The sequence below is a fragment of the Lathamus discolor genome, chromosome Z, assembly GCF_037157495.1.
Source record: "Lathamus discolor isolate bLatDis1 chromosome Z, bLatDis1.hap1, whole genome shotgun sequence".
In the NCBI taxonomy this organism is placed as follows: domain Eukaryota; kingdom Metazoa; phylum Chordata; class Aves; order Psittaciformes; family Psittacidae; genus Lathamus; species Lathamus discolor.
The window spans coordinates 82,235,072-82,254,387 of NC_088909.1; the positions used below are offsets into that span (position 1 = coordinate 82,235,072).

A 19,316-nucleotide genomic window follows, 5' to 3' on the forward strand; every position below is an offset into this window, starting at 1 on the left:
TTTTAGCTGTGCTGAACATTATTTTATTGGAGTTGTTAAATGGAATGGGTGTACGTATTTTGCCAGATCTGTTAAAAAAAAAAAAAAAAAAAAATATTTTGTAAACAATCATTTTACATTGGCCGCTCAATATGAAGAGTTTTCTTCATATCAAATGCAAGGACAATTTTTGCAGAGCTTAATGTTAATGTTTTTGTCCTCTTACAATAATTTAATTTTTTTTCATAGTTTTTAAAAATATTTTAATGTTAATTATTAGTTACAATGATGATTTAAAATAGATGGGATTTTAATTTGATGCGCTTCTGTGAAATATCAAAAGAACTGTTTTCTTTGATTTACACTGGAGGCATACTTATTTGACAGCAGATGTATCAAATATGTTATAAAAGGTGCTTTTCATTGGACAACGAGAAGACACTATTTTGATAAAATTGTGAGCATTCACAGGGGGATTTTTTGTAATAATGCTGGAGGGTTGGGGAGATCTCCTAGTTTCTTTCTGTGAGCAAGAAGCAAGCTTAAATGACAGAATTGTAACAGAATATGGTAATGTGTACGTCATAAACTTACCTAACTATCTGACCATCATGTAAACAATGCAAGCTTCCTTTAAAATCAACAGTTCCAGATATTATTTGCATACCAGGTCCTCTGTTTTGAAGACTACTGATTCTATATGTAGGGCCACTGAACAGATGCTTTTGGCTGTTGAGTGGTACCGTAGTTGTTAGAAACTGAAGCTAAAAAAGAAGTGACTTTATTATTATTAATTTTAAGTGTATGTGCTACTTATGCTGAACTGGACATACAGGAAAACATTCCATTTGGATGACTTTCTTCTATTCCAGGTCTTTTCCTACTAGTGGTTCAATCTGCTGCTCTTAGAAAAGATGATTTATAGAATGCAAGGAATGTAGCAACCTGCATCATTTTCCTTTCAGAAATATTACCTTGTTAAAGTGGATTTAAATTTTTACAAATTAGATAAGGCAGTGTAACTGGCACACCTCACTTGTACTTATTCCCAATTGTGTAGAATTTGAATAGGTGGCTAGATGGACCATTGCCATTTAAGAATGTACATCAGGGATCATTGTACCTCGGCTATTACATGGTGCCTTAAACAGAACTGAAGCTAAGACTTAGAACTTTTTGTTATTCTTAACTCTTAAATTAATTCAACAACGTATGCCTGTCATTTTCAAATTCTCTAAGAAGGACAGGTTACATAGCCTTCAAAAGAATAAAAGGACTTTTTTATTATTAAATGATTTTAATATCCCTCTTAGAATGACAATAAACCTATTTTTTCTCATTTCTAGCTGGATTTCACTTTATTACAAATAAAATTTGCTTGGGAATTTGGAAAGCAAAACTAGCTTTAATACCAACTTAAAATGTCAAAATAGATTGACCATAGTCCCAAGCATGATTATATATTTTCTAAACCCTTGCCTACTTTTAATTTTAAAAACTAAAAATAAAAAATGAGCAGGTACATAATGCAGTGCATGTTTTCAATTTCTGTACTTTGTGGCGTATCAGCGAGATACTACATTTTAATGGTTAAATAATGACAGTTCATAGAGACCATATTAATTGACATTAAAAACTCAAATTTTTCTTCTTAAACACTTCATTATGCAGACACATGAATTTGCTACACTAAAATAGTGGAATTAAATAAAAAAAAAAAAAAAAAGCCAAAAAGTGAAGGAGAGCACAAAAAGATCAACTTTGCAGAAAAGACTGTGTAAGAAAATTAAGGGTTCTTTTATTTTGGTTTATCTATTGTGTCTGAAAATGACTTTAAAGTCATATATACCAAATGGGAGAAGAGCTTGTAAAATGAACAGCATATTTATAGCAAACAAGTTTGTTGCTAGAGTTTATATATGCTCCAAATACAGCTGCACATCAGCTGAAATGTCCTAAGATTATTGGTGTACAAAGTTAAATTTTAATGCCTTTGCAGAACTGGGAGGTGAGCCCATCCTGCTCATTCTATGTAGGCATAATCCTTACTAATGTCGGTACGTGGCTTCTGCCTCAATAAGAAGTGAAAGTGAGGTTTATATTCATTATTTCTAAACTCATAAATGCACTGAATATCGTTATAGATTTTGTTGTCACATATATTGCTCAGTGTGTCCTGATTTTTCCTTGGAAATCAGCACATCTGTACCCTTCACCAAAAATGCTAAAACTAAGCTGTGATAAATATTTACTCCCCTTCATTGTGCATTATAAGATGTTTACAAGTAAAATAAAGTGAAGTAATTCAACATTTTTTTAATTTTCAGCATTTTTAGTACTGTAGTACTTGTTTCAATTTTTGTGTTGATTGACCTGTAATGTTTTCTTATTATTGTCCTTTTTTGGTTTAATGTTGGATTTGCTGTTGCTGAGAAAAAGAGTACGATTTCAATAGGTAAATCTAGAGTAGTAAAAAAGGTGGGACCTGACTATCTTTTGTTGTTTAGCTCCCCACTCCACTCAGTTGTTCACTGTTCACAAAGTGCAAAACAAAACTGAACAAAAATCTGATACAAAAATTAAACATATCTCATAGCTTCTAAAAAACAGTGAGTTATCAAAACAAATTGGAACTATCCTGGGTTCAGAAAACTGAATGGAGTCTGTAGTTCTGTGCTTAAATTCTAGACATTTTACCAGATTTTTTTTTTTTTTTTAAATATTATGTTACCGTAAACTGCATTGTATACTTACAGGTTTGGGGGTCTTCTGCTTTGGTTTTACATTTAGTAAAATTTTAGTCAAACACTTAGATAAAACATTTTGCACATTCTTGCTATTAAATATTTGGGGTTTAGTAATCATTACACTACATAGATACGAATACCTCAGTCCATATTCTGTAATGTATAGCATGCGGTTGCATTGCCACACCAGCTCTGAAGTCTTTTGTTAGTGCTTGAGAGGTGTAGCATGTATCCACAGGGTAGACATTATGAGAGTTGACATGGTTTATGTGTTTTATCTGATATTGACATAGGATCCAAAATAATTATTTTATAGGCATTTCCCCCATTAGCACAAATAGCGCAGTGAACATTGTGGGGGAATGGGTAATTGAACTACCTTTTTAAAAGGGCCCAGTTTTCAAAAGTTTTGTATTTATTAAAATTCATTGGTACATTTTCATCTTTCTCATGATAAATCAGATTGAAAGGGGTTTTTTTCTGTTTTCAGTTGCTATTTCTGTGTTTTGCTCTTGTACTGTACCATGTTCTAAGCACCTTCTTTAAAAAAAAAAATCCATAAAAAATTGGAAAATACATTTAAAATTATTTACCTATAAAATGATGATTTACAGCATTGCTGCCTTTAGTTCAAAAATAAGAAAATAGAAATGTTCTGTCATTCAGGAATATATAGGTCTATATACAAATTTAATTTAAAGCGAGGTATTTTAAAATATCTAGAACACTTCTTTGTTCACTTTGTTTTCCCTAGGAGAAATGATCTCATGTCTTTTTCAGTCTCACCAATTGACACCTGCACTGTTTAAAAAAAAATTGTATTAGAGATGCGCTGCAGTCCAGTTTAATTCAGAATGTTTTTACAAAACAAAAACAACTACTGATAGCCATAAAAGTGCTGACAAAAATAGTTACATTAGTCATATAAAGATACAACAGTAATTTCAGAGTTTAAAGCATTCATTCAAGAGAGCAGTATGAACTTCTGAAAATTGGGCCCTTGTCTCTCTAACAGGACATCTTTGTATATGGTTTAAAACAAATCAATAAGTGGAATTCTAGTATCTCTGCTAATTGTTTGGTGATTTAAGACAAACAAACAATAAAAACTGGAATAGAAGCATAAACACACAGTGCTTAGTTCTAGTATTAGGAAATTAATTTGATGTAATGCCTTGCATTAACCCTTTGAGCATTGTAAGGAACATGATGGGAACAAAGCTTTTTAACTAATTTAATTAATCCACTGAGCATATACTTTGAAATAGCTGATAGTGTAGGGTTTTTTTTTAATTATGTTTAAAGTAAATACTTGCATACTATATGGGGATGGTTTTGTTATAGGAGGCTCAGTAGATGTAGGCAAAATATTCACTGCCATTGACGTGTACTGTCGTATGGAAAACAGTACTTCAGCTCTCTTGTTTTCGTAATTGCATAAATATATAAAGAAAATAAAACTTATGTTTCTACAGATAAGAAGTTGTCTACTATAAGATGCCTTTAGGAGATAAAGGTTTAGTAAATATATTCAGAAAATCTCCTGGTGTAGGTTAGTTTTGGAATACTCTGGTACTGTAAAAGAGAATCTTTAGAAATAAAAGAAGGCTTAGTGAAGAAGAATAATTTTGCAGAATATTTGGTATGTTTGCATTGAAATTTTTGGCAGTGATTAATAAACTAGAACAAAAAATGCACAATTATATTGATATCCCTTCTAAAAGTCACTGCAGTAATGGCTAGCTAAAAGATGAAGGTATTTTATTCATTTTCGCCTAGAGGGGTACAGTTTGGACAGCCCCTACTGAATGTTAGAATTTTAAAAGCAACCTAGAAAATGCACAAGCCTTTTGCCATTTAAAAAAACGCCTTTGTTCTTAGAAATACTGCTCACAAGAACAAGGGAACACGTGTAGTAGCAAGTAGAGATTCTTCAAACTTACAGATAGAAATACCACCTTACTAAGTAAGAGTACAATACATTTTCTAGTGGTTTCTTGCAATGTAAATCAGTCAGCAAACACCAAGTGCAGCTGTTCTAGTCTCAGCTAGAAGACTTTTAAGTCTAGCTGAGGACAAAAAAGGGTCTCATTTTAAGTTATTCAATGGAATTATGTCAGTAGTATAGTGCAAGGAAGTTGTAAACATTTTTAGTCAGTTAATGCAAATTTATGCATAATTGATTAACATAAATGCAATACTCAAAGGGTTTTAATTTAACATCTTTTTTTATTCATAATTTACTGTAAATGCTTCTGAGTTTGCATGCCTTGATCATTGCTGCTAGTGATTTTATGTGCCAGTAGACCTGAGTTTAATTTACCAGTTTAACTAAGAAATAGTAAAAGCCACTTACAAAGTGACTGCTAGTGTTTGTTTGAAGTAAAATATGCCTTAGTTTGAAAATGATCATTTTAACTTCTCTTCCCTCCCCCCCCCCCCCCCCCCCCACCTTTTCGTGTTGAAAAAAAGAAATTAATGTTTTAGGATTGGAAGCCCTGAGTACTTAAATATATGGTAAGAACTATTGTTGTAGATTGCTCATTAGGGCTGAAATTCACTATAGAAACGAAGGCCCGATACAAGCCAATGAGCATCAAATAAGCCTCACTTAAATCTAAATCAGGAAAATGTTCTTTCTATGTTCTTATGCACTTTCTTGGTTATGGTGCAAACACCTTACAGGAGTTTTCAGTTCTGGATTAATTTTACTCTGAAATAATAAATATCTTTTAAAGAGGAATTTAGACTTCAGAGGAATGACCTCGCATAGATTGGTATTTACCAGGAACTTAGTTCAATTCTTTTTGACTCACTGAAACTCGCAAGAGCTTTTTACGCGAAGACTGCTTAAAGGGTTTCCCAAGTTTCCTTCAATATTAACGTTTGCCTTGTATTTAAATATTAAATATCCATCGTAAAGTAACCCAATTAAACAATTTAAAGTATGCTAGAAAAATACCACTTTGTACCAAAGTAAGTTGCCCATCTCCACTCATCTTCACTGAAAATTTGGATTTACAGTTAATAACCAATGAGGCTGTTGAAGAAATTTTGAGTGCCTTTGAAAACCTTGGAAAATTGTGCCTGAGGTGGTAAACTTTAATTAGGTTAATTCTAGAACTACCAATCAGTAATTTTATCATCACTCAGGGCTTTCTTACCTTCTAGGAAACTTCCTTTGTTGAATTTATTTTATACTGTATTTTTTTTTAAGTGCCATCATTTAAATTTCACTTAGTAAGTGGCAGATTACATTATTCAGTCCCACAGCACAGAAACATCGTAACACTAGGACATATTCACACCTTTATTTTCCAGTTGACTGAATATATTATGTAAATGAGGTAAGCAACTTTTTGTAGATTGTATGTGTGAGATAATGTAATGTTCTTTTCCAGTTTTTGGACTACAGTTGGATATACTTTTTAATTATTTAAGAAGACATCTTTACAGAATAACGTGATGGTTTTTTTGTATAATGTATTTGATTTTGTAAATAGGTATTTCCTGATGTGATTTTTGTGAGAAATGCTAAATCTTTTAGTATATCATGTCCTCTCAAAACTGGCAGGAGCTAAATAATAGTTTGTGGGCAATTTGTATTGTGTACTGTACAACAACTGGGGACCTTTTATAATTATAAAAATATATATTAACTTTTAGTGTGTTGTTTAAAAAAATGACTGGAACATACTAAAGACAGTAGGATTTTTCTGAATATTTCAGACTTGAACTCAGGCTAGCTTTCTTGTGTTTTTCAAAACGAAATTGTGTCTTGTCTTTTAAAATCAATAAATTTGTTTTCTTGTTACAAACACATCTGAATTGCTTCACTTTTTATACTACCAGATACATTGCATTGTGGTATTGTTGATTTTGAGAGAAAACTTATTTCAAATTATGCCTTTTAAATAAGACTAATTTTTCGTTTAGCAGCAGTGAAACTAAGTGATGAGTGTGTCTCAGACTGCAAAAGAATCTAATATTTTGAAATGTTAATTACGTACCCATCACATTGCCATAAATACAGATAGTAATATACTTAATAATTTCAATATTAACAGTAATTTCCCATTACAGAGTCAGCTTATTAACAGCTGTCAGTGGCAGGGGGTGGGCATGTGGACTTTGGTCTCCAGGAATCAGTGCTGTCAATTTATTACCAGCATAACCTCCTTCTGCAAGTTTTGCTCAAAATATTCTGCAATATGCTAATAATGCATTGATGTTTTGGTAGTTTCACAAAATGTAGACAAAGGCCTAATCCTATCACGTCATATCTCTTATGGGTCTTTAGTATGTGCTGGAGGCACTGTTTCATTTAAAGAAATGCATGTTATTTTAACTGGGGAGGACCCACTGCGTAGTAGGTGCTAGAATATCAAAATTACTATTGGATACCACTCAAAACTGTGGTAAAGACAAAAAAGCTCCATCCAAAAGCTTATTTTTCTTAGGAAATTCAGCTGTAAGCTATGGTCCTAACATTGCCTATCCTTTAATTTCATATGAAGACCAGAAGCTTGATTTAGTACAATGCTGGTTCTTACAATGCATTCTATCAAACAAGAGCGTAAATTTTCTACACCAATGGCTAGCCACACCTGTGTTTACAGAATACTCGTAATTGGTTCACTCTGAAGACTAAGACTTAATTTCGTAGCTGATGACTTGCTAAGACTTAAGTAAGTCTTGTTCCAGCACACATACACAGGAAAACAATCTGTAGAGGAACATCTACCCCTAGAGGGTTCTCACATCAGCCAACAGTTGATAAAGCCAGCAGGCTATGTTACAGAGTTCTTTTCCACTGACAGTTACCAGGAAGACGCAGCAGAATTCAGCCTCTGCTGCTGTTGATATTAATTAAAGTGGTTTAATTAGTTAACCAGTGAAAGTTTAGTTCAGCATAATCCAGACCTCACAGCATGAAGCACAGCTGACATGTAGGAGAAACGGTTTGGAAATACTAGGTGGTGCTGTAAGAGAATTCACGTATAAGAAGAGTAATAAGTGAAGCTTATTTTTATTACTTCTGTAACGTTATTTTCTGCACAATCTTAGTGATATCAAATGAGATACATTCTGTATTTGCTTATTTTAAGTGTATTTAATTTATCTAAAGCATTAACTTCAATAATGTAAAATATCATGTAGGTTGCAGCAATTCAGTGTGCATCAGTTGTTTAGTTCCATATCAAGGTCTATGCCAAAAGCAATTTGAAATATGTGAGTTGTTTTTCTACAAAGGCATCTGACCAAAGCGAGGAAGAACCTTTATAATAGTTTCTGGCACTGTTAACGGTAGACTAGACAGAGTTTTTATTCTGACTTGGTTCTGCAGATTTCATTCCAAATTTTGCTAAATTCCAATCTATGTTCTTCCCCAGAACCTGAATTAACCTAACCAGTAGGACTTCTCTGTTAAAAAACCCCAACCCATTCTTGACCTCAGTGTGCTGCTGATGACAGTTTAATCTAAGCATATTTATAAGCAGAACTGTTGCTAGTAAGAACATACAGACATTTTCCACTGACACACTGCACAAGATCAGTTCTTTTCCACCACTTTGATTGTCAGAGTTTAGGGCAGACGTAGTAGTTCAGTACTTACTTAATACCTAGTAGTTAATAACTGGGATATACTTTTGGTAATCTAGCTGGAAGTGGTATGAAAAAATTGCAGCCTCAAGCTGTTTTCTCTCTGCAGCTGGATGTTACCTTTCCCCACAGTGGAGCCACACTGGACACAGTGGATGGTGTCCTGGCACAGTTCTGGTTTAGCCACCTTTGCTCAAATTGCTGCTAAAAGTGGTCTGTGCTGTGTCTGCTGCTGTCAACATTTGTTGGTTAGAAAGTCCTGACAACTTGTTGAAAAGCTCAAGGGTGCTCAGACTCTTTATCTTCCTTCATGAAGTAATACTGGTAGAAGCATATTTACAACACTTCAAGATGTTAAAGCACAGTTTAACAGAGCTACTGGTAATATTGTGAATACTGTTAAGTATGCACTTCAGAAGGGTTTGTGAACTGGTCCTTTGCTAGTTCTGTAACTTGAGGTTGTATTGTTTTCCACCAATATGAACAGATTGCAGAAAACAGCTGAAGAAGCTGCCATAACAGCACATCGATTGAAGTTAGGATCACAAAGAGTTGTATAGTTGCAACTCGGTCATTGAATTTACTGGCCCATGGAAGAGAGAGGATGACTTTTGCTGAAGTTGTTTCAGGTTGCTGGCTTGACAGCAAGTAGGAAAGCTGGTCACGGTGTTGCTTAACTGTTGGACTAATGCTCCAACCTATCTCCTGGATCTTGTTTCTTCATGAAGGAGATGTCCCCAGATGCTGCTTGTTTTACAGCTGCCTGATGCATTCTCTCACACTTGTTAGGTGCAGCTTGTCTCTTTGCTGTGGGGTCAAGGCAGACTCCGCTGAAAAGATTTTGAGAGCATCTGAGTATTACAGTCACAGATGTGACACACAATAGCTTTTGCAACCATACTTATACTTAAAGCTTTCAAAGGTGCATTTTTTTTTCTACAGGAAGGAAACGCTGAATAGTTCTGAAGTTACTTTGGCTGTATGTGTGAAACACAAAAATGTTTATCCATAAATATGGCTAATCATCACCAAGTAAAAGATAACATTCCCTTCCTGTGGACTTCTTGTAGAGGGACTTGGAAAGCACGATCCTTCTACCTGTATACTTCACCTTCATCCACTTGTTTTGGCAAGTCCAAATCTGTGCTGCTTCTGCACCAACTGCATTACATGTAGACAAGAAAATGTTGTGTTGTAGGATGTTTCTGCAGACAAAATTGCCAAAATATTTATTATTATCTATGCTGGATAATGTAAAAAAGCTTAACCACAGTTAAGCATTTTTTTATCTTCTTCCCATTAAAGGGAATTTAATTGATCTAAATTTCCTAAAAGTTTGGATGGTTTAAAAAAAACAAAACAACAAAACAGTGATTAAGTAGCCAATCCATTATAGACAAAGCTTATTGTGATGTCTGAAAGAGGAGGAACTTTTTATCATTTCACACCTCCAAATCCTATACCTTTCAACCCACTAGGCAGGATCCTAACTGTAGCGGCTCTTTATTTGAAAAGCAGTGGGGATCTGCAGACACAGCAGTCCAACTGACTGATATTCAAACACAGCTTTGACTTCACAGCACTAGTCACATTCTGAGGTGGTTTTTGCAACTGGCAATTCATGTAGCTGCCAAATAGGTTATGTTGCCGAGTAAGTGCTGGCAGACCTGCTCTAGCCTTTAGTGTCAAAAGGAGAGCTAAACAGTAATATTTAATAGAATATATTGTTGCACTATTAGATCTGGTTCAGATTTCCAAGTATCAAGTGCTTGATTTAGCAAGAGATACTGAAAACTTAGTGTTTGTGCTATTAGTGAAGAACTAGTTAGTAACATTAATTTCAGACCTACTGATATTGCTGCCTTTTTTGGTAGGCAATGAAAACCAAAACTGGGTTAAAAAATATTTTCCTATTACTTCCACAGATCAATTTCGAAACACAAAGGTTGCATTCTACGCAATAAACCAGCATTCTACACAATAAATCATTCACAGGTAGCAGTTTCAGGTGAGCAACATCATCAACAGTGTTTCCAGTCAAATTTTGGTGGAAATTGCCATATGAGGGATACAGCAGCACGCTGTAGGTGTGACCGGTAACCACTGAAGTTATTTCCTCACACTCTCTAACCTTCAGAGTCTCTTTTACGGGCGGGTAGGTAGGGCGGTGGTCTAAGACGGACACCCGATCTTAACAACAAACCAACCAACCGGATATATATATTCCACGGCAGCACAACGACGCCTACTGCTTGACATTGCTGTTACACCTTTACGGTCTTAGAAAATAAAGCGGAGAGGGAAGCAGCGCAAGGGAGGGAAACGCCGAACTATCGGAGCTTTAGTGACCCTTATCCTTTACCCACCGCTGCTAACGCCTGGCCCTGGTGCCGGGCGAGCGCCGCTCACAGCCTTTCCCACCAGCGCTGCCGGGGCCCTCACTTCAGCCCGCCCCGCACCGCGCTGCCCCCGCGCCATCCCGCGGCCTCAGCGCCGGGCCCGGGGACAGGGCTCGGGGGAGGAGGCGCCGCGGCAGCCGGCAGGTGTCGCTGCTGGCCGCCGAGCTCGGGTAGGGGCCGAGCGGCTGTGGCGGCGGGGGGAGGTTGCTGTGCCGGTGCCCTGGGAGGCGCTTGAGCCGTGGAAACGGTCTGTGGAGAAACCTCCCCCGCGGGTCTCCTCCCGCCGCAGCCGCCTTCCCCCGAGCTGGCAGGAGGAGCAGGCAGGCACTGTTGGCAGAGCGAGGCGACGGCGCTGTGACCATGGCCGCTCAGGCTTCGTCCGCACAGCAGCTGCTGCGCTACAGCGTGAAGTTGATCTTCGCCGAGGAGGAGCTGTCGGCGGGGCTGAAGCTCAACAGCCCCAGCCAGACAGCCCTGCAGCTGGAGGTGCAGCTGGGAGACGAGGACGCGGACGTGACCGTGACAGACGGTTAAGTACCGAGCCCAGCCGCGCAGCTGCCGGCCGCCCGCCTCGGCTGCATCCTGGCGGGGGGACACCGGCTTCGCCAGCAGGGCGGCTCCTCTTCCCCGCTGCGCGGAGCAGCGGCTGGCCCTGGAGGGAATGGCGCTTCTTGCCTGGAGGGCTCGGGAGCGGGGAAGAGGCCCTGTGGCCCGCCGGGCTCTCAGCGCTGAGTGGTGCTGTGCGGAGCGCTGCCGCCGCCTTCCTTCAGCGCCGCGGCGCCCTCGCCGTTAAGGGGCGAGGTGCGACGCCGCCGCGTCTCTCCAGGTGTGGGTCGGCGGGGGGCAGCGGCAGCGCAGGCCCGTGGGGTTGGTTCAGCTGTCGGAGCAGGTGTCTGTGCTTCCTGCTTTCCTCCGGCTCCGGGGCGGGGGGCGTGGGACTGGAACAGTAACAGGCTGGAAACCCTGAAGTGATTCCCTCCGGCTTTGCGGCTGGTAGGTAGGCTGTGGTAAGGGGGTGTCTGCATGCGCACACACTGCCTCAAAAGTAATTCTTCTTCTGAGGTTGTGCCTTTACAGGGCAGTAGCGGAGCTGACACTTTAAAACAAACTTCTTGAATCTGGGTAGTCTGGGAAAAACCTGAAGTTGTTGTTGTGTACAGAAAGTGGTTGGAAATGCTCTCCTTGAGGTGGGTGAATATGACACCAATCCTGAGCGGGTCTGGACAGGCAGTACCTGTTGTGGCTTTAATTTTTCTTACGTGGTCTCAGTAGCTTCTAGAAGGATTGGTGGAGTAGATGAATTACAGTCGTGGGTTTTGGTCAGCAGCATAAACAGATCAGTTCACATGCCAGTTGCTACTGGATTTTTGCTTGTGCTGTCAGTCATTTAACATGTCATTTGGGAGAGCGTGAGTGACAAAAACTGACCGCTAATCACAGTTAAGACATGATTCTGCCTTGCATCGTATTCATTTGAAGACTAGCTTCTAGTTACTGTTCTCTTCGTCTTTCGTTCATACACACTCATTCTTGCATGCATGCAAATGAAAGACCTGCTGGAAACAGGGAAATTCAAAGTTGCTAGATTTGTGGGGGTTTGGATATATTGTGTTTGGGGGTTGTTTGTTCATTAATATTATTATGATCATTATCATCATCATCATCACTTGGAAGGGTTCACAGGGGACAGCTGAAAGCTGAAAATACAGAGGGGAGATGTTTGGGGTTTTTTAATGCGCAATAGAGCTGGATTGTTGTTTATTAAAGGCTTGTTTGATAAGGTTCGGATGAAGGGGCATCAGTGCATTGTGCTTGCTAAGAGAAGGGAAATCTGCAAATCTGTTTTGAGGTGTAAGCTGTCTTTTTTCATCTTTTTCCTTTCATACCAAGATGTTCGAGCTGTACCCTATCAGACTCCATGCAGAACACGAATCCTAGTCGTATCTGGGAGTTCACTAACTTGTTGCTTGAATACATTATGTATTAGGTGAGAAAACAAGTCTGCAAACAGCTTGATGACATAGCCTATTATGAGACTGACAGTATAATATAGCTTTTCTGTTATTAATATCTGCTCATTAGAATGATCTTACTATTATCTATGTTATCTCACATAGGATGGACAATTCTGCTGTGAAAATAAAAACTGTTTTCTTACAAATCTTGACCAGAAGTGATCATACTGTGGTGACTTTTGTTGTTGGTAAGATACAGGTTATTTAAACAATAAAAGAAATCAGCATAATTTGAAGTGTTGACTTTTTTTTTTTTTTCCTCCATACGTCACATTGAAGTGATGAAATTTACTTCCTTTTCAATCTCTTTCCCTGAATGTGCCTCGTGAAGCCATGTATTTGGTATGTTTGGAAAAAAATAATTTGGCTGTAGTTACTGCAATTCTTTAAACGCACATTGAAGGGGGGTTGCTGTTTTTTCTGATGATTAAAAACAAACAGAAACACAAACAAACAAACCACCAAAACAAACCCCCCATTTCTAGTTTAGGATACCATTGACCTTCTTCACCAGTAAGAGAATGTTTGTCAGGAAACATTTTTGTGGGAATGAAGCAGGCACTTCTTATGTCTATTTTAAAGTGATAAAATACCCCTGTCTCATCAGAAATTACTCTGGCTGCAGATCTGTGATTAGGCTGTCCATCCGGATTGTATTTTTACCCTTGCTACAGCATTCAGTTTATCTGTAGTTTTTATGCTTCACCTATTACTGCTGTATTTGCCTGAAACTGTTCTGTTACTGTCTGTAATGTAATAATGGCAATTGAGTATAAAGCTAAGTAAGAATGTAGACTACATTGCATAGCAGTGTGCAGTATACTACTGGTACTCAGAGTGATGTTAAAGGCAAATGTGTGAGTGGGTTCTGCTGTGGTTGAATGGCTGCTGTAGCTCATGCTCCTAGCGGGCAGTGTCAGTAAGAATTCCACCAGCTGAAGCCTTAACATTTTCCTTTCATGTGGATACACACTGTTGCAATACAATGTATAAAATCAATACAACCACTCTGTTCCCCAGAAAGGAACCTGGAGCAGTAGAATTTCTCCGTAAGTAGAACAACTGGTTATGATCCCAAGAGATGCAGAGACTGACAAATAAATACATGATGCTGAAACAAGAAGAATTAAGGATTATGCTTCATCAGGCAATGAATCTGTGTCAAATTTGGGACAGGAGAAAGCAAGAATCTCCACAGTGCAGTTTTAATATATAGAGTGGGAAGAAACAATGGACTTTCTAAAGTACAGGTGCCAAATGGAGCAGGTGAGTATACCTACAAGAGCGGTGCACTGAGGCCAGTGCTGAGCTGGAGCTACAGCCATTTGGGAGAAGTATCCATTAGGGAGACAGTGGTCTCTGGTGAGCTGTCAGCTCAAGGAGAGTTAGAGTCGAATGCCTCTTCTTGGGCAAAGGTATTACCAATAAGATAAATGATCACCTGGTCATACTGATTTTCTGTGATAGTTCTTCACCACTGATTTGGAAATGAAGACGTAGTGTGCAAAGCTATTCTTGAAAGGTCTGCTTGAAAGGACTGCTGCTGAGAGAACTCTGACCTTGGGTCAAAATATATTTGAGGGTGCTGAACAGAAGAAGAAATCCTGGTGACTGGTATAGTGCATTGCTTTTGGAGGATGTGATATTAAAAATGTAACTTATGTCTGGTTTATGGAATGATCATAGGAGAACTGCAGAAATTCTGGTATAAATAGTGAGGACTTCTTGGAAGAAAGTAGAAAATTGATGTCCAGGAAGTATTCCCAGGAGACTAAGAAAATCCGGGGCTGCAACCTACTTCTATCAAAGGGAGTTTAATAGAGCAGATGGCAGAGTGCCTTAAAATGCAAATGAGGCTGTGTGGTGGCTTCTCCAGGGCTGGGAGACCTTTTGGATTCCCTTTCCTGTGATAACTGGTATGTAAACAAGTGGAGATGTTAAATTGAGGCCAGTGAAATTCTAACTGAAAGCTTCAAAGTTTGGCAATATGGAGGTTTCTCGAGGTTTCTCCTAGCCATAGCAGCTCTACTTGAATTCTGTTACATTCTTGTTCCATGGCTCTGAAAGGCCATTAGCTACTGTTTCTCTGAAGTATTTTTTTCCCACTTCAACTGATAGCTCTTCAGGCTATTACAAGAAGCTTCCTTGAACACTCTCAAAATTGTACCATGAAATTCTTGGAACTGAGTACTGATTTCAGTTCCTTTTGTTTGTATATTATTGTACTTCTTTGTACCTCACAAATATCAAGGATATAAACACAGTCAGGATTCAAGCTTTCAAAAAAGAAAGCACGTTTGACTCCCCCTTACCTAGAAGAAGCGGTTAACAGTAAACTCAGGCAGGGTGCTTTTAATATAAAACAAGGTTTAGAGCTATTCAACCTGAGGACACAAACCTGGCAGCTAGCAGATGCAGCATCTATGTATTTTAGCACTGAAGTGCAAATTCTGTAGGAGCACATATTAAACCAGCTTTTCACTCATTATCTTTTGCCTGTGGTTACTAGGAAAAACCCCAAATCTCCTGTACTTTTTTATGAAAGGGTTATTGGCTGTGTCTCTTAGGAGTAAGTGAGGGAGAGACACAGCAGCTTTGGGTTTGTTTTTTTTTTTTTTTTTTTTTGTTTTCTAATTCAGCTGGTACTTTGACATAATTCAACAGCAGCCTAGAAGAAGATGTAATTTCTCTCTCTAATTATATACAGAATAGAATCAGCGATACCTAAGTAGGCTGCTTTGCAAACTGTCTTTTTATTAAGAGGACCTGGATAGAAGCTAGGTGAAACTGAGAGAGTAGGGCTTCTTCGGTTTGAAAAATGAGCAAACAGTCTTTTTGGAAATTCTGATTATTTCTTACTCCTTACCCTCCATGTTTCAGTGTCTGTGATAAGCTTGCTAGTTGTAAATGACAAGACAAATCATGAGGCTGGCAGACTATTTTCTCTCTGTTTATAGTTGAAATAAGATTAGGAGGTCTGCAATAAATTTGTGTTTGTTCTTGATACGGGTTAGGCGAAGTTGAAAAAGAAAAACTTGGGTGTTACATACACAGGAAATTTAGAGGGCAAATGCTGTCCTTTTTAGATTGATGTTACAGTGTCTCCACTTATGCTTAATTACCTACTTATTTTTTTTAAATACTGTTGAATTATTTCTGGTCCAAATGTATGAACGTCTATAAACAGCTATGAATTTTGGAAGAACTGGTACAATAAGTGAAAGCCCCTCGGAAAGTCTATTGTGTTTTACAACATTTTTACATCATTTTTTAAGATTCTTTACATCTTTCTTAAGAGTTGCCTTTCTGAGTTCCAGCTTTTGAACTTGAGGAAATGATACCCAATTTTTGAACAGATTTTATTAATAACATATTTTTTTTTTGTTTAAAGATGTTGCCTACTCTTTCCTTTTCAAGCTAGTTCTGTGCTCCCAGAAGCAGATGGAAAGTTTATATTGACTTCAAGTGTGTCGATTGTGTCCCAGCTATGGGAGAAGACAAGCTGCAGACAAGCTGAATGGCTACTTGACTCTCACAGGATATGATAGCTGTTGAGATGCCCTGCTGCCTTTTGTCTTAATAAGTACTGGTATTATAGGCCATATATTTAGCTTTTTTAAAATTACATAAAAGGAAAAGTATGCAGCATTGCTGGACTCAAGGAGAATGTGTTCTGTTTGTGCTCCAGAACAAGGATGCTAATTAAAACTTTACAGCTTGGAAAGTTCATCACTGCTAGTTCAGTTCAGTGGTACAAAACATTCATGGTAGTGAATTTCAGACACTATTGAGATGGACTGGATAAGAATCATTAACCACACTCTTTTACTTGCCCTTTCTTAGTTCCCCTCCCATGCAGTACCTTGCAACTGAATATATTGGATATATATTTTTTCCTGTTCCGTATTGAGACCAGTTTTATATCCTAAAATATAAGGAGAATAAAAAAAATAAATCACTTGCTAGCTGAAATACAAAAGTATCAGGTTTGGATATGGTGGAAAATGTATTAATAGTGTGAATATTCTAGTACAGTACATTCACATGCATTGAGCAGATAGTATTAACATGAGCAGCCTCCGTGTGCTGGTAGAGGGCAGTCACTGCCAGTAGATCTGAACAGCAGAACTGATGTTATTTGCCTTTTCCTTTTCCAATGTGAAAGTATATATTTTCCTGTGGGGCAAAAATAGGTTGCTAGAGGAAGTTTGAGCAGCCACACGGTTGATATTTTATGCATATAATTTAGGTAACCTCTGAGATGCAGGTGACATGGAGGCTTTAGTTGTCCTTTCCCACTTCTACCTGCCTCTTTAGGGCAGCACAAAGGATTTCAGGGAGGAATAAACAAAGCATTTAAAATTCCTTCTTCTTTTTTCTATCTTATTCTCAGGGGAAATTGCAGGTCAGACAATTCTTGAAGCAGAATAGGTCATGTGAAGTAATACTATTGTGGTTGAAGACAGTATTATGATTAGAAACAGTAATCCTGAAATTTTCTGTTAACTGTTTCAGATCTTAGTAGTAAGTATTCCAGTGGTTAGCTGATTGGAAAAATTCCTGAACTTATGTTTCATAAGGGTCTTTTTTATTATATCTCAGATGCTAGTTTGCAGATGACACAGGCTGAGTGGTGCGGTTGGTAAGCTTGAGGGAAGGACTACCATCCAGAGGGACCTTGACAGGCTGGAGAGGTGGGCCCATGCCAACCTCATAAGGTTTAACAAGGCCAAGAGCAAGGTTTCTGCGGCTGTTCGGGCTGCAGGAGGTCAGGTGTACTTGCGTTGTGGCAGTGGAAGGATTGAGGGCACCCCTGAGGAGAAGGACTTGGGGGTACTGGTGGGTGAAGGATTGGACATCGCTTTGCAGTGTGCACTTGCAGCCCAGAAATCCAACCATATAGTGGACTGCATCACAAGAAGTGTGGCAGCAGCTCAAGGGAGGTGGTCCTGCCTCTCTACTCTGCTCTCCTGAGACCCATCCTGCAGTGCTGCATCCAGCTCTGGAGTCCTCGGTACAGTAAAGGCATGGACCTTTTGGAGCAAGGCCTTGAGGGGAGACAGTGTGGGGGCACAGAAGTGATCAGAGGAGTGGAACGCCTCTTCTGTAGGGAAAGGCTGAGAGAGTTGAGCTTGTTCAGCATGGAGAAGAGAAGGCTCCAGGGAGACGTTATTGTGGCCTTTTAGTACTTAAAGGGGCAAATAAATAAGATGGAGATAGGGTTTTTTACCAGGGCTTTATAGTGACAGGACAAGGGGTGATGGTTTTAAACTAAACTAGATACAAGGAAGATTTTATTTTTTATCTAACAATGAGGGTGGTAAAACACTGGCACAGGTTGCACAGGGAGGTGGTGGATGCACCATCCTGCAGACGTTCCAGGACATGTTAGGTAGGGCTCTGAGCTGAAGATGTCCCTGCTCATTGCAGGAGGCTAGGCCTTGAAAAGTCCCTTCCAACCCAAACCATTTTATGATTGTATGATTTGCTTGGCATTATCAGCCTCTCCCTGTGTTTGTCCTCTTAACCAATTCCTTCTCTTGCACTAGTTAGCTTGCAGTTTTAAGGTGCAGTTTGATGACCCTTACACTATTACTGGTAATACATTTTTTTAGGAAGATTTTCAAACAGTTTTCTTTGGCTGGTCTGCAAAAGTTTAAAAATTTCTTGAGTGAATTTATAAAATGATTCTAGCTCTTTCTGAACTTAAACTCTGAATTAAGGGCCTTTAAGAAGAGTGTAAAAATTCTCAAGCCTAAATATGAGCTCACAAAATAAAATTGCTGAAACTTTTCACAGCAATTAATTAAGAATCCTAAATGAACCAAGAAGATATTAAAGGCCTTGCTGCATAACCATACTTTTGGATTTTGTTACTTCTGCTGCAGCTTGAGCTGAACTAAATTATGAACATCTGTGTTTATGTCAAGAAGAGATAGTGTGGATGGAAACAGGTATAATGAAAAACTATGCATGATTTTTTATTTTTGTGTGCTGCTTTTTAAAATTGTTTTTCCTTTATTTTCTAGGTAGGCAACATACATCAACGAAAATACCTGTTTAAGCTTGTACCTCTTTGCTTCTAAATATTTTGCAGTGCTGCCTAGACAGTTTTAATAAAAACAGTTGTTCCTTAGAGAGTTCCCAACCTTCCTAGAGCAAGGAGATGAGTGAGAGAATAAAGAAAGTATCATCTTTGGTTTTTACCTCCCAAAGTTAAGAAAGAAGACACTACCATAAAGTTTTTTTATATCTAGGAGTCAGCCAGTAAGTGCCGTAATAAATATTTAGATTGAGTTTGGAATATGTTTTTAATTGAAGGAGGAGAAAGTACTGCCTTCTGACGTAGGCTTACTTTTCTTGGTTTGTTTCGAGGTAGAAAAGGGAAGTTAGAAGAGGGGAGGTTAGGTTTGTGGGGTCATGGGTTTATTTTGCCAAATTACCTAAATTGCATGCACAGACATGGTGAGTAGATAGATGCTAAGACAGTTTTATGTAAAGGACACTGATACCAGTTGAAAGGTTCCTATTAACTTAAAGGAATCCTGGATCAGCTCCTGCTAGTCCCTTTT

The 19,316-nt window shown here is 38.4% G+C and overlaps 1 protein-coding gene across 1 annotated transcript in view; it reads left to right on the forward strand.

The window, feature by feature from the left end:
* Window positions 1–11,089: 11,089 nt before the first annotated feature.
* LOC136004811 (histone-arginine methyltransferase CARM1-like) overlaps window positions 11,090–19,316 on the forward strand; it is a 58,231-nt gene continuing 50,004 nt past the window's right edge. Inside the window, exon 1 of the mRNA XM_065661687.1 lies at window positions 11,090–11,258. Within this exon, the coding sequence (XP_065517759.1) occupies window positions 11,090–11,258 (169 nt within the window). The remainder of the gene's footprint in view (window positions 11,259–19,316) is intronic.